General features: G+C 35.4%; 3 protein-coding genes across 4 annotated transcripts in view; all 3 read left to right on the plus strand.

Moving 5' to 3' along the window:
* LOC127861598 (speract receptor-like) overlaps positions 1-11,033 on the plus strand; it is a 767,747-nt gene extending 756,714 nt beyond the window's left edge. For both annotated transcript variants that reach the window (XR_008040289.1, XR_008040290.1), the window contains one exon: positions 9,987-11,033. The gene's annotated coding sequence lies outside the window, so the exon portion shown is untranslated. The remainder of the gene's footprint in view (positions 1-9,986) is intronic.
* LOC127861597 (atrial natriuretic peptide receptor 1-like) overlaps positions 1-11,033 on the plus strand; it is a 228,288-nt gene extending 217,255 nt beyond the window's left edge. Inside the window, exons 16-21 of the mRNA XM_052400227.1 lie at positions 1,847-1,934; positions 2,184-2,323; positions 4,225-4,374; positions 4,818-4,916; positions 6,925-7,016; positions 9,871-11,033. Of these exons, the coding sequence (XP_052256187.1) occupies positions 1,847-1,934; positions 2,184-2,323; positions 4,225-4,374; positions 4,818-4,916; positions 6,925-7,016; positions 9,871-10,005 (704 nt within the window). The 3' untranslated portion in view covers positions 10,006-11,033. The remainder of the gene's footprint in view (positions 1-1,846; positions 1,935-2,183; positions 2,324-4,224; positions 4,375-4,817; positions 4,917-6,924; positions 7,017-9,870) is intronic.
* Positions 11,034-15,653: 4,620 nt separating this feature from the next.
* On the plus strand, positions 15,654-15,968 carry LOC127861764 (uncharacterized). Its single transcript, XM_052400444.1, has one exon. It carries the CDS (start codon positions 15,654-15,656, stop codon positions 15,966-15,968), a length of 315 nt encoding a protein of 104 aa, XP_052256404.1.

A 15,968-nucleotide genomic window follows, 5' to 3' on the forward strand; every position in this document is an offset into this window, starting at 1 on the left:
ATTTGATTAACACACAGTTTTCTTTTGACACATTCAAATCACTCTTTCATAGCAGCATCGTGCAAAAATGGGTCCTATTGCGTTTCAGCTAGCGTAGCTCAATCCCAGCCTGTGCATTTGCCCAGTCTGGTCAGGATGATGCTGTCCGCTATAAAATCACTCAAGGTTCTATGGTCTCGTTATGTATCTCCTGACCAGACTGAGAGCAAAAGCAAATTTTCTTTCAGTAATGATTTCTCGAGTTCACTGAAAAGCATGTAAAAATAAAGAATGTTTGTTGATTTAAATGTAAGATCATTATTATCATTTCATTTGTGTATATGAATGCAATGTTAAATATGATCTATCACTTAAATCAACATTATTTTTTTCTTATTTCTTGCATTTTGATAAAGAATTAAAAAAAAAATGTTTTGCTTGTGGCATAATATTATTTATTGTGACATTATTAATATTACCATATGATTTTGCAATGTTATTTATATATATAAAAAAAATATATATCCATTATTTAGGCAACCTTAAACCTTGGTACCTAGCCAGAGTGAAAAGATCCAACCTTATCATTTCACTCAAACTAGAGTAAAATATGGACTCCTCATTGTAGTTCATCTGATCATCCAGCTCACGTTTTGTGTAAAATGATATCATCTAAATATGTGCTTAACAATGTCATACATGAGTATGGCAGGCAAAATATCGGATCTGTTTGCTATTATTACATTTTCACTGACTGAATTCTTCTTCCAGAAATCAAATGTCTTTTCACCAATTAAATTTGTTATTTCATTGAAGATCATATAAGATATTGTGTCAACTATAGTTACTTGTGCAGGTCTGTTCAACAACTATTGCTAATGTAGACATGATTTCAACAAAAAATGTACATGTATAGTTTTGTATACACCAGTCAACAAATGACACAAAAGTATAAAGAACTAGTGTCAACAACAGACCCTCGTGCAGAACTTATGGTAACAACATTTGAATGTGTAGACCTCTTGTAAACAACAGACATAATAGTACATTGTGTCACAACATTGACGTTTGTAGACCTCATGTGGACAGCAGTCACAATAAAAAACATAGGTGCTCATAATTCAGAGACTGGTAGTCCTCAGGCCTGTCAACAGGTGCGCTTTTAGACCTCTTGTAGAGTAGACTCTAGGCATGTCAACAGATACACATGTAGATCTTTTGTCAACAATGACATTTGTGGACCTCATGCATGTTGACAGACGCACTACATCATCACAAGAATGGCTTATGCCTTAACCTTATATGTGTTAATGTGAACAGAAATACTTGAAGACCTTGACCCTCTCAATAAGCGTTAAGAATATAAATTAAAATGTTGTTACTACCTGGTAGATATGTGTTATGAAAATAAACAATTATTATCCCATATCTTGCAAGTGCTTTTGCGGATTTCATTGAAACTTTGTATGAGTATATATATGGATAAGAGGATGATGCACGCCAAATGGCATTGTAAACCATCTGTTAATAACGGAGTTATGGCCCTTTGTATCTTGAAAAAATGCTTTTTTTTTTTATCCGGAGCCATATCTTGGAAGTGCTTTGGCAGATTTCATTGAAACTTGGTATGAGTATATATATGGATAAGAGGATGATGCACGCCAAATGGCATTGTACGCTATCGGATAATAACGGAGTTATGGCCCTTTGTATCTTGAAAAAATGCTTTTTTGAGTGTCAAATATAACACTTTTGTGTCCAGAAGCATATTGGCGGGGGATATTAATTCAATTAATTTGTTTGTTAAGTTTAAATTGAATAAGCACATCAATACTAGTAGCACATGATTGTAAATGTCTGCATCCAGGTATGCTGCCAATGGCGGTTGCGAATGAACTGAGACAAGGCAGACCCGTGGAGGCAAGATATTACAATGGGTGCACCATCTACTTCAGGTAAAGGACATTGTACATTGAACCAGCAAAAACATTTGAACAGATATGCAACAGACAACACATTCCTATTAAAGGTACAGAGTACAAAAGGGTTTTTGTGTTCTCTTTTTGCTTAGAGCACCCTATCTACATCAGGCACATGGCATTGAAACTGTTAGAAATTATGTTAACATAATTAGTACAGATAACCAAGGTACACAAAAAATAGCTAACAGAAAACCATGACCATTTACTGGACATTCTTTTTAGTGACATTGTGGGATTCACGACAATTTCCCAAAGCAGTACAGCCATCCAGGTGGTTAATCTCCTCAACAAACTCTACATCACATTTGATGAGATCATCGACGATTACAACGTTTACAAGGTTGAGACCATTGGAGATGCCTGTAAGTACAACAATTCTCATGCAAATCATGTGCTTTTTTGGCTGACCCATTATTGTTGTCTAATGAAAAATGCATAGATCTCTCTGTTTGTCCATAGTTTTTGTTATGTTGTAACTTGTAAGAGAAATGGTGGGTCCATAATTTTTGTAATGTTGTAAGAGAAATCGTTGCATCATTGCTCTATTATTATCCACTGAAACCCATACCTGGTCATCTCAATCCTTGCCCTCGGTGACAAGTTTCTTTTGTAATTTGGTAGGGCCCATAACTGTTCTGTTCTTTTGTCCCTACAAAAAGGCTTGTTCTATTAATTGCTCAACAGTTTTTTTTCTTTTAGTCAAATTTGGGGTCATAATTCGGCCCCATTCCAAATCTAAAAAGGGATAAACAAAAATCACCCAAATGACTACCTACAACTTCCAGTTGCAAGTTGTTTTTAATACTTTGATAACCAACATTCAGTTTGTCTCCCTGTCCAGCTCTATGATTTGAACCTTAAATTATAATTGTAAAAACATTTTTATTTTTAACTGTAAAAGAATTTAAAGGCAAACAAAGCACTGAAACCAAATTATCCAACTTTAGTCAAAGCAACAGGACTTTTTCCCAATCTATAGGGCCCATGCACCATTCCCAAATGTTAATAGAAAGCACTGCTTAAAAGAATATTTTTGTTGATAAGAGAAAATTAAATTTTCACAAGACTTGCAGCCCTGAGTGAAAAAAGTTTGTATGTGATCATGGGTGGATGAAGAAAGATTATCTTCCAATATCAGCATTTTTAATTTTATTTTATTTTCTACTTTTATTTACATCTTCCTTTTTTAAGGCTTGAAATAGTGGATTATAAGTTTTTCTTGTATTTCCCATAAACCACAGGAATGTATAAAACAATGATGCTATCCATCACCATAGAAATGATACACCATATTGCTAGTTGTTCTTTCAATATTTCTCATCATATTTCATTCCATTTTAAGCTCTACTGGTCGAAGGCCTGAAGAGCTTATGTCACGGCGTGGTTTCCGTTGTCTGTCCGTGCGTTAGACTTTTTCTTGTTAACGCGATAAAGTCCACAGTTTTCATCCGATTCTTTTCAAACTTGTTCAGTGTCTTTTTATTAATGAGGACTCAAACCCTATTGAAAATGGGTTACATCAGAGTAAAAAGTCCAGAATTATCTCCCCTTGAATTTGATAAAATGGTGAAATAAGGCTTGTTTACGCAATAAAGTCCACAGTTTTCATCCAATCATTTCCCAACTTGCACAGTGTCTTTATCTGAATTATGAGTCAAACCCTATTGAAAATGAGCAATATCGGAGTTATAAGACCAGAATAATCTCCCCTTGAATTTGAGAAAAAAATGAAAATTTAGTTTTTTATGTGATAAAGTCCATAATTTTCATCCAATTCTTGTCAAACTTGGACAGTGTCTTTGTATAAATGAGGGCTCAAACCCTTTTTTTAAAAGAGCAATATGGAAGCAATAAGTCCAGATTGACTTCCCCTTGAATATGAGAAAATTTTGAAATCCTGCTTGTTTACGCAATTAATTCCACAGTTTTCATCTAATTATTTCCAAATTTGCACAGTATCTTTATATCAATGAGGACTTGAACCTTATTGAATATGAGCAGTATCAGAGAAATAAGAATATAATAATCTCCCCTTGAATTTAAGAAAACTCCTTGTTTGCGCGATTAAGTACACAGTTTCCATCTTATTCTTTCTGAACTTGCAGTGTTTATAGCAGTAGAGCGATTCAGGCCCTCGTGGGCCTCTTGTTTCCATCAACCAGCCATCTACTACATTCTGACTTTAAATATATAAAAAACATTCTGTGAACATTTTCTACATCTCCATGCACCCTAAGGCTATGTCATGAACTCTCCATTGCAGACATGGTGGTATCCGGTATCCCTGTTGAAACACCAGTCCACGCTCAACAGGTGGCAAACATGGCCATTGACATTGTGGATGCCTGCACTCGTTTTGTCATTCCTCACATGCCTGAGCAGCCACTCAAGATCAGAGTCGGCCTACACTCAGGTTCTTTACTTTGGTTCACAATTTAAGACTGCATTATATGTACTGTTAACAACTTTCCAGTGTGAAAATAATTATTTTGATACTGATGTTAAGGCTTATATAACTGCACTCTTGGCAATTGCAAGAGTCCAACATTTTTATTTATTTTTTTATGTGTAGAACATAAATTGCCTCAGAAAGCCAAATAATTAGTTAGCACATAAAATTATTGTTAACAAGTAGATAAAGTATGCTAAGGCATAAGGATGTTTTCCCACTTTAGTCTTTAGCTTTTTGTTAACAACATTATGTACATCACCACATTAAAACACTTTACGCTATAAACATAGAGTTCGAATAAGCATTAGGTAACACCACCAACAAGATAAAACTTAAGTTATACAATTGGCTGTTATAGCTCCAAATCGATTTAGGCAATAGGATAAAACTATATTTACTTGCAGGTCAAGCTTGTGCTGGGGTTGTTGGCCTCAAGATGCCACGCTACTGTCTGTTTGGAGACACTGTGAATACCGCCAGTAGGATGGAGTCAAATGGAGAAGGTAAGAGCTAGGATCTCTTTGAAAATGGTTGCATGTGATGTGTAAAGTGGTAGTAATGGGGATTATGAGATGGAGGAGGAACACGACGACGACTAGATAACTACTAGATTTCCTTTGTATTTCTTGCATTTGATGATAAATTAAAACAAGAGGGACATCATGACCCGGAATTGCTTACATGAGATTAAGGCACACTTATTGACAAAGACTGAGTCTTGTGCATCAAAAAACAAAGTCATCTGGTTGAATCATAGAAAGACCTTGTAACCACTCTAAAGGCCATAGTAATGACTCAAACGTTATAAAATTGTGTGTGAACATTTATTTTGAAAAGATTTAGACCAAAGTTGAATCTGATGCATTCAAAAGTTATATCACCAGGTCAAATAGAAAAATAAATGTTGTCACTAGTTCTACTAAAACTTATGTAACATGTGCGACAACTCTTCTAAATATTTGCCTATTTACTATATGATTGACTCATTTACATCTGTTTGACTTCAATGTTATTCATGACATTACAGTTTACTTACATGTGTCATTTGTGTGTTATTTTTGTTTGATTATATGTATGTCCCCTTTTGAAGAAGGCGGCATAAGGCAGTTGCAATCTATTTCTGTGTGAAATTCCTGATTGTTTCCATATATGGATGGATTTTAGGAAAAACATAACAAATTTTCCTTGTCAAAAGAGGGTATTGCGTGTAGCGGCCTTCTCCCTACCTTAAAGGTCAAGGTCATACTTATTGGTCAAATATAGCCATAAAACAGCTATTTAATTTCTGTCTCCGCAATATTTTTGCCATATACTGAGAGATTTTGAAATATCGAGGCTTAAAACTTAACCATGGTTAGACAACTAGTCATGTGTAACAACAGTCTCCCTACCTCAAAGGTCAAGGTTACACACAAGAGTTCAAAGATAAAGTTCGGCCATAAAATTGCTATTTTTTACTGAAACTAAGTCATTCTTTATGCTATTTTAACATACCTTACCACAAATGACAACAATAAGATTTGTGTATGAAGAAACTGTCTCTCTACCTCAAACATCAAGGATGCACTAAATGGTCAAGATTCAATGCCAAAAAAACAGAATTCCCTTTCTCTGCCATGATTTTGTCGTATGGACGTATTATACGTATGGATTTAAAAATAACTTTGCACCAATGTTAATCATCATAAGACAATGTGTCGCATGTTACATCCGTCGGTCTGCACTAGAGATCATGTTCACACTGCAAAAATCTATTTTGGCTGTAAAACAGAATACTTGATCAGACTGTAACATTGTCCTTCGTTGTGCTATTTTATGAACCCTTACCATTTTTCACAACCATGAGAACATTTCTTATGTAAAATATGCCGCCCTACCTCAGAGGTCAGGGTCACACTTAGAGGGTAAAGGTGTTAGGTTAAAAAACAATTTGTTCAGACTGTAGCTTTTGCATTCATCATTCAAGTATAAGAAAACTTCCCATTAATGACTACCATGAGCAGACTGAGTATTATGTGTATCAGCTGTCTAATAACCTCTAAAGTCAAGCTAACTCCTAAGAGGTCAAAATTCAAACTTAGCCTTAAACAGCATGTGGGAGACATAAGCAGAGTGTTTGAAGAAAGTGGATTGAGGGTGCTTCTTTGCTACATGTATAACGACACAGTTTTGTTCATTCAGGATTATCCCAATGTTTACTTACTAAATCCTTACCTTCTATCTGGTCAAGTCTTCAACAAATGGTGTTGGTTAACTCAGTTGTGCATGTAAGGGTCATCCTTGCTGACCCTTACGTGCACAACTGTGTTAACCAACACCATTTGTTTTCTTTTGTTTATCATGTCCAAGTTTGCACCAATGTTTTATACATCTTTCTGGATCAATATAACAAAGAACATGAAAGTTTATTTCACTTTCCTCTTTATCTTCCATTTCAAAATAAAAACAAGATGGTAACTTACAGGTAAATTTTTCAATTTGGTAACTTACAGGTAAATTTTTCAATTTCAGCATACAGGATCCACATCAGCAACTTTACCTATGTAGAATTGGTCAATACCAACCAATATATAATGGAATTACGTGGCACAATCCCAATTAAGGTATGGTACTATAGTAGTCGGTTACAAGTTACAAACTGTCTGCATGGATTTTTAATACCTGTATTTTAGTTTTGAAGCAACCACTTTACATTTATTATGCCCCCCTTCGAAGAAGAGGGGGTATATTGTTTTGCACATGACAGTAGGTCAGTAGGTCGGTCCTTCCACCAGATGGTTACTGGATGATAACTCAAGAATGCTTACGCCTAGGATCATGAAACTTCATAGGTACATTGATCATGACTCGCAGATGACCCCTATTGATTTTCAAGTCACTAGGTTAGAGGTCAAGGTCACAGTGACTCGAAACATAAAAATGGTTTCCTGATGATAACTCAAGAACGCTTACGCCTAGGATCATGAAACTTCATAGGTACATTGATCATGACTCGCAGATGACCCCTATTGATTTTCAAGTCACTAGGTTAGAGGTCAAGGTCACAGTGACTCGAAACAGAAAAATGGTTTCCTGATGATAACTCAAGAACGCTTACGCCTAGGATCATGAAACTTCATAGGTACATTGATCATGACTGGCAAATGACCCCTAACGATGTTCAGGTCACTAGGTCAAAGGTCAAGGTCACAGTGAATCGAAATAGTAAAATGGTTTCCGGATGATAACTCAATAATGTCTACACCTAGGATCATGAAACTTCATAGATAAATTGATCATGACTGGCAGATGGTCCCTATTAATTTTCAGGTCACTAGGTCAAGGTCACACTGACAAAAAACATATTTACACAATGGTTGCCACTACAACTGACAACCCATATGGGGGGCATGCATGTTTTACAAACAGCCCTTGTTTAAATGTGGTTAAAGCAACACACCTTGAAATGAAATACATGTTAATCAATACATATAGATGCAATTTGAAAGTGTGCAAAATTGTCTTTAAATCTATATCCTAGTTAGCAAGTAATTTATTATATTTTAAATTTTAAACCGAAAGTTGGATTTCTATACGTATACATACATTTCGACAAACGCGATTATTTTAAAGCGCAAAAAAGACGGATTTTTTCTACCTTTTTACCACCAGATATATTCTAATTGGCATAGATAAAATAAAATCTATAGCCTAGTAAGCAAATAATATATTATTTTGTTATGCTCCCTCAAAATTTATTTTGGGAGGAGCATATAGTCGCCGCTTCGTGAGTCCGTCCATGCACAATTTTTGTCCGGGCTATTTCTCATAAACTAATGACCGGAATTCAATGAAACTTTATGGGAAGCTTCACTACCAAGAGGAGATGTGCATATTATCAGCGGGTTCTGGTCGGATGATTTTTCACAGAGTTATGGCCCTTTGAAATTTTCCATTAACTGTACATATAGTGCAATTCTTCTCCGGGCTATTTCTCAGCAACTAATGACCAGAATTCAATTAAACTTAATGAGAAGCTCCACTACCAAGAGGAGATGTGCATATTATCAGCGGGTTCTGGTCGGATGATTTTCACAGAGTTATAGCCCTTTGAAATTTTCCATTGTACATATAGTGTAATTCTTGTCCGAGCTATTTCTCAGCAACTTATTACGGGAATTCAATGAAACTTTATGGGAAGCTTCACTACCAACAGGAGATGTGCATGTTATCAGCCGGTTATGGTCGGATGATTTTTTACAGAGTTATGGCCTTTTTAAATTTCCTATAAACTGTACATATAGTGCAATTCTTGTCCGGGCTATTTCTCCGCAACTACTGACTGGAATTCAATAAAGCTTTATGGGAAGCTTAACTACCTTGAGGAGATGCGCATGTTATTTGTGGGGTCTGGTTAGATGATTTATTTAGAGAGTTATGGCCCTTCGAAATTTTAAAGTTGCTAAACCATCCATCGTCTTATTTTGTCCAAAGTTATGCCCCCCAAGATGTTTCCTTTTGTCTTAATATATACCGGTTGTGCAATATTGTGACCAAAAAAAACTTTGGGGAGCATCACCAATCTCCGAGGGTTTCTTGTTTAATTTTAAAACCGAAAGTAGGATTTCTATATGTAAACGTCCATTTCAACAATCCATTTTTTTAAGTTTTGAAGTGCAAAAAAGACGGTAACCTCCAGATATATTCTAATTGGCATAGATAAAATTAAATCTATAGCTTAATTAGCAAGTAATATATTATTTTTATGCCCCCGGATCAAATGATTGGGGGTATATTGTTTTTGGCCTGTCTGTCTGTCATTCTGTCACTCTGTCATTCTGTCCCAAAACTTTAACCTTGGTTAAAGTTTTGCGTTAACTTTTGCAATATTGAAGATAGCAACTTGATGTTTGGCATGCATGTGTATCTCATAAAGCTGCACATTTTAGGTGGTGAAAGGTCAAGGTCATCCTTCAAGGTCTAAGGTCAAATATATGGCTTCAAAGCGGCGCAATAGGGGGTATTGTGTTTCTGACAAACACATCTCTTGTTTAAATTTTAAAACCGAAAGTAGGATTTCTATACGTCCTTTTCGACAAACGCGATTATTTTTAAGTTTTAAAGCTCAAAAAAGATGGATTTCTACCTGAAACTACCAGATATATTCTAATTGGCATTGATAAAATTTGTTTCTTATTAATACTTAAATTTACTATGCCAAATAAGTTGTGTGGCTTTAATAGAGGATATTCGTTGATTTCAGTGTAGGATCCTATAATTTAATGCGTGAACATTTTCATGCCTGGAAGAGCCATGACCATTCACTGCTTGACATGAAATAAATTTAACATTTATAGTTTTTCACACAGCTATGTTGTGCCATGGGCCCGTATTGGCATACCTTCATTAATATTGGCTTGAGGGCTATTTAAGTCATGTCATAAATTTTAGTTTAACTGTCTTTATTTCCCGCTACAGGGAAAAGGTGACATGACAACCTGGTGGTTGAAAGGTTATGACCCCCAATACATGGCTGAGCGTGCCAAACTAAAGGAACAGACGGTGACAAAGGCGAAGAAAGAAATGAAAGCAAGGTGGACAAAAGCAGAATAAAGTGATCATTAACATGGAATATAAATTTACTCTTTAAGACTTAGCAAACTCTTAAAATAACTTACAAAAAGTAGACACCAAATATTTAGGCTGTTATTGTGAGTATGTTGTGAAAAGGCTAGTCTATTTGAACTGAACTTACTTGTACTAATACTAACTGGTACAAATACTATGTTTCTTGTTCAGCATGCTTATTGTTATCAATATTGTTACAGGTATGCCTTCATTTATTTTTATTTCGGTCTTGATTGTACAACACAAATATCGTGTCCACAATTAAATGGATCGACATGTCTCAACTTAATGAACATAATGCAGGTTGCTTTCAGAATGGAAGTGAGCTTAGGCCGATCAAGACATTGCTTTAGATGTTTATAATGTTGTTCTGATCTTATATTTTTTAAACACTGATTGTGTTTGAGAAAGAAATTTAGTAAAAGCTCAGTAGGATTTATTTTTGTATTAGGAGTTAAGTCAGGCCTATTTCTTCGTATTTTTTAATACATAGATAGAAATAAAAGTATTTTTGATGAAAGGGAGACTCACGGATTTTATTGCGCTGCAAGCCTACTAACTCGGTCAGCAAACTTAGTGCACGCAAGACATACTAATTTATTTTATTTATATTTTACTAGATTTGCAATATCATGTTTGCTTGCCAGCAATAAGACTGACATATATGTTGCTTAGAAGCATAAAGAACTATGCTTATTACAATAATTGTTTATAGGAGTTGACTATTGTAACCTCTGAAACCTTTTCTTTCTTTCTAATCATATATTGGCACCATGTGTTTGTGACTCATAATTATATATATATAAATTCGAAGAAGTCCAAAATGATCATTTAAAAATGTCTAGATTACCTTTGCAATAATTTTGTATGCACAATGAAATGCATTTTCTTGTCACGTTAAACAGGTGTACATGTTGATAAACTTTTGTTGATGTTGTTGTTTAAAAAGTTGCAAATGTTTATAAAATATTGTTGATGTGTTGAATAAATTTTTCTGGGTTCCAAGCATTAAAGTTGTTTCATTGTAAATCGGACTTTTGGTACCTTATTGCGTCATTAATTTTACAATAGTAGAGGCAATCTTCATTAGTTCTGAGCAAGACAAAGTACAGATGGAGTCATCATAAGTCATTCAGAAAATAAATAGCAATAACAGTTCACTTCGCTACCTTTCTTACATATAGGTTCCCAAAAGCGTTAAATGTCCTACTTTTCATCCAATTTATTTTTTTGAACAATTCTTTGAGTTTCACTTTAGAATTAATATAATTTGTCATTGCCCTCTCATTTTCCATATCCTTTGATTTATTTGAAGCAACTTTAATTTGCAAAATTAGCCTAATCCTCTTAAGTCATTTTCCGAAAAACAAACATCATCATTAAAAAAACATGCCCTCTATCCCTCATGGTCGTACAAATTTAAAGGGTCATATCTAAACAGTGCCTCACTGAACATGCATCAAACACAGTACATGAGTGAAATCAAACATTAATTTGGAGTTTTTTTAGCTCACCTGATTGCTCAGGTGAGCTTTTGTGACCGGTCTTTGTCCGTTGTCTGTCTGTCTGTCCGTCCGTCCACATTTGTTCGTAAACACTAGAGGCCACATTTATTGTCCGATCTTCATGAAACTTGGTCAGAAGCTTTGTCCCAATGAAATCTCGTTCAAGTTCGAAACTGGATTGTGCCGGGTCAAAAAACTAGGTCACTAGATCAAAAAAAAAAGAAAAAACTTGTAAACATTGTAGAAGTCACATTTCATGCCCAATCTTCATGGAACTTTGTCAAAATGTTTGTCTTAATGATATGTTGGTTGAGTTTAAAAGGTCCGTTGAAAAACATGGCCGCCAGTGGGTGGGGCAGTTTTCCTTATTTGGCAATAGAGAAACCATGTAAACACTAGAAGTCACAATTTTTGCTCAATCATCATGAAAGTTGGTCAAAAATTTGGTTTTATTGATATTTCGGATGAGTTCGAAAATGATACAGATGGTGAAAAAACATGGCAGCCATTGGGCGGGGCATTTTTCTCTATATGTATATAGTGAAAACATGTAAACGCTCTAGAAGTCACATTTTTGGCCCAATTTTCATAAAATTTGGTCAGAACAGTTGTTTCCTTGATATGAGAGTTGAGTTCGAAAATGGTTCCGGTTAGTTGAATAACATGGCTGCCAGGAAGGGGGGGTGCAGTTTTCCTTTTATGGCTAAAGAGAAACCTTGTAATCACTCTCCACTCTCAAAGTCACAATTTTTGCCCTATCATCATGAAAGTTGGTCAAAACATTGGTTTTATTGAAATCTTAGACGAGTTTGAAAAAAAAAATGGTCCAGATCGGTGAAAAAACATGGCCACCAGTAGGCGGGGCATTTTTCTCTATATGTATACATGTATAGTGAAAACATGTGAACACTCTAGAAGTCACATTTTTGGCCCAATTTTCATGAAATTTGGTCAGAACATTTGTTTTCTTGATATGAGAGTTGAGTTTGAAAATGGTTCCGGTCAGTTGAATAACATGGACGCCGGGGGGGGGGAGTTTTCCTTATTTGTCTATAGAGAAACCTTGTAATCACTCTGGAAGTCACATTTTTTGCCCAATCATCATGAAACTTGGTGAAAAGATTGGTTTTATATATATCACATAATTAATGCCATCATTATTGCCCTTACTTAGATTGTCCAAATTTTCATTATATTATACAAAATCCTTGTAAACACTAGAGGTCACAATTTTGTTTCAGATTTTATGAATCTTGGACATAATATTTATTTTTGTAAGCAAAGTTTGATGTTTGGTAAGGGGTGTCTACTCAAAATATAGGTCATCAGGTCAAATCTTACAAAAACAAAATCACTCCATATGCCAGAGTTTTGGTTCAATAATGATGAAACTTGACCAGGATGTTTGTCTGGACAATATCTAGGTAAAGTTTGACGTATGGTAAAGATTGAATGAACCGACTCAGGTGAGCGAACTAGGGCCATCTTGGCCCTCTTGTTTGTTTGTTTTTTCAAAAACAGTTTTCATTTCGTTTTTTAATAAAACCAGCAGTGTAAACATTAATAACCCAGCAGTGTAAACATATCTAAAACACAAAAAAAAAGAAAAACACTCACCTGAGTTCATTGACACAAATTGTTGAAGACTACGTGATAGAAGCCATACACTTAGTAAGAGACAATAGGATAGACCTAAATGAACAATGAATGTTTCCCAAGAGTACAGATGCCCCCATGTTCCACTTTTATATCAAACATTTTCTTATGACAAAAGCAAGCTGTTCGTGGTTAGTAACAGCAACCTTGACCTTTGATGTAATGAAACTGGTGATCCACGGGACAGGCAGTGTCCTTTTGGTAGTAATTTAAGGTAAGTTGTGTTTAAGTGAAAGAAAAAGTTATATCCTTGACAAGATGTTTTAAGAAAAATATGACCTTTGATTTCAATTAACGACCCTGACCAGGAAGATAGACAGGTCATACACAAGAAATTCTGTGTTCTATTAGATGGCATTAGTGGTAGGTTATATTAGCATGATAAATTTATCTTTGAAGTATGACTTAGACTTTTGAGGTAGGGACACAATTGTATCAGCTCTATCATCTCTTGATAAATTTCATTTTCTGCAAGGTCATTTTAAAATCAAACAGCCCATGGAAAATTCTTGCTGAGACTGGAATTTACAAGATGTTTTACGGCCATAGTTGACCATTTAGTGTAACCTTGCCCTTTAAAGTAGGGAGACTTAATGTCTCTGTGGTTTTCATTTATGGTAAGTACTAGTAATCTTTAAATAGCATGACAAATTAAAAATCCGAACAAGCTTTTTAATCGCTGAATTTGAACTATTTAGTGTGACCGTTTGGTAAGGTATTCAAGTTTAATAAGCAACTTGTCTTATAGATGGAGTTTATTTGTTTTAAATTATTTCCATGTATTTTTAAAACCATCAATTCGTGGCACAAAGACAGAAATTTTCAATTTGTGAAATCAAAATGGCAATTTTTGACCTCAACGCATGTTGGTAGACGGTTATTACACATAACACGTTGGCTTTTAATGGTTAGTTTAGTGCACAATTAATTCAAAATCCCTGACTACAAAAGCTGAGACAAGAATTTTCAAGCTTTTTATTGGCTAAATACCTGCTACCTTTAACAACTCATCGTGATGTTAACCTTTGAGGTAGGGAGACAGCTGCTACATGCAACACGTTGTCTTGTTATGGTAGACATTTGTGCGAAGTCATTTTAACATCTATCATTCAATGGCAAAGTTATGTTTTAGACGGAAAGACACAACATGCAACTGGTATTTGCTGCCATTCTTCAAAATCATACAAATAATAGAACTTCCAATAACAAAACTACCAATAACAAATTGTACACGCCATGAACATCATTTGTATGCCCCTGATTGGGTGGCTTATAGCAGGTTTTCTACACAATGGAGCTGACTTGGTGTGTGAGTCCACCTACATGACCTATAAATGAAATGTAAAATTCCTTCCGGTCCATTGATTTTTGACAAAGACATGAGCCTTTCACTGATCTAAAGGAAAGTAATCAGCTTTAAAGAGGGGTAATTTTATATATCATTAGCAGGTACAGGTCATATTTGACTAGGAAAGTAAAAAAGAATCCTTTTCCGGATGTTTATATGCAATTCGTTCATATATTGAGAGGATTTTTGGTATGCAAGACTACATAGCTGTCCTATAGATGAAGTGTTAAATTCATTCTGGTCCATTGATTTGTTGCGAAGTCATTGATTTTTAGACTTAGAAACTTGCTCTTTAATGATGTTTTCCAGAGTTTCTTTATGCAACGCTTTCAGATATTTAGCTGATTTTTGGTATGTCTACCTACATGACCTACAGATGAGATGTGAAATTTGTTCTGATGCATTTATTTTTGGCAAAGATGAGCCTTGGACTTAGAAATGTTCTCTATAAGAACTCTTTTTCCGGAGTTTTTAGATATTGGACTGACATTTATGCTCCCAGTAGGATGACATTATAGCAGTCGCACTGTCCGTCTGGCATTCTGTTTCCAGGAGGGTTTTTATGCAACGCTTCAAGATATTGAGCTGATTTTATGTATGTAAGTCTACTTGAATGACCTACAAATGAAGTGTAAAATTCATTCCGGTCCGTTGATTTCGGACGAAGACAAGGGCCTTTGACTGATCTAAAGTTTTGCCAAGGGAAGTAATAAGCTTAAAGAGAGATTTTTATTTATCGTTTGGATAATACAAGGTTGTTTTTGTCAAGGGAAGTAATATTGTTAAAGGGATATAATCCAAAGTAGGAACTTCAACAAATAGAAAGTAAAAGGCATGAAGATTTGAGACAAAGGTGGATATAGAAATGTTCTCTATAATAACCATTTTCTGGATGTTTTTTATGCAACGCTTTTAGATATTGAGCTGATTGTTGGTATGTGAGTCCACATACATGCCCTACAAATGAAGTGTAAAACTCGTTCTGGTCCATTGATTTTTGGCGAAGTTATAGGCCTTGTTCTTAGGAATTTTCATTATAATAACTGTTTTATGAGGTTTTTTACGCAACACAGATATTAATCTCATTTTTTTATCTAAAACGACTTCATAGAAATGACAGAGCAATGGCCCGCTGGATCTGCGGCATCAAACCTGACGACGGAGTCCACACTGACATGCTGTATGGCAAACTAGGGATACCAGAAGTCACTGCATCACTGAGAGCCAGACGCCTGAGGTGGTATGGGCATGTCGAGCGTGCCACCTCTTGCATCAATTCAATCTCGAAGATGGCCATTCCTGGTGCTAGAGGTAGAGGGAGACCAAGAAAATCGTGGTCTGACTGTATTAAGGATGACTTGCACACCTGTGGCATGGGAGACACTGACCCACAGAACAGAGGAGCATGGAAATCAGGGGTTAGACGCTCTAGCGTATGA

This window comes from Dreissena polymorpha, chromosome 16 (assembly GCF_020536995.1).
Source record: "Dreissena polymorpha isolate Duluth1 chromosome 16, UMN_Dpol_1.0, whole genome shotgun sequence".
In the NCBI taxonomy this organism is placed as follows: domain Eukaryota; kingdom Metazoa; phylum Mollusca; class Bivalvia; order Myida; family Dreissenidae; genus Dreissena; species Dreissena polymorpha.

Coding starts and splice junctions, on each gene's coding strand:
- LOC127861764 (XM_052400444.1), top strand. CDS start 15,654: ATGGCCCGCTGGATCTGCGGCATCAAACCTGACGACGGAGTCCACACT.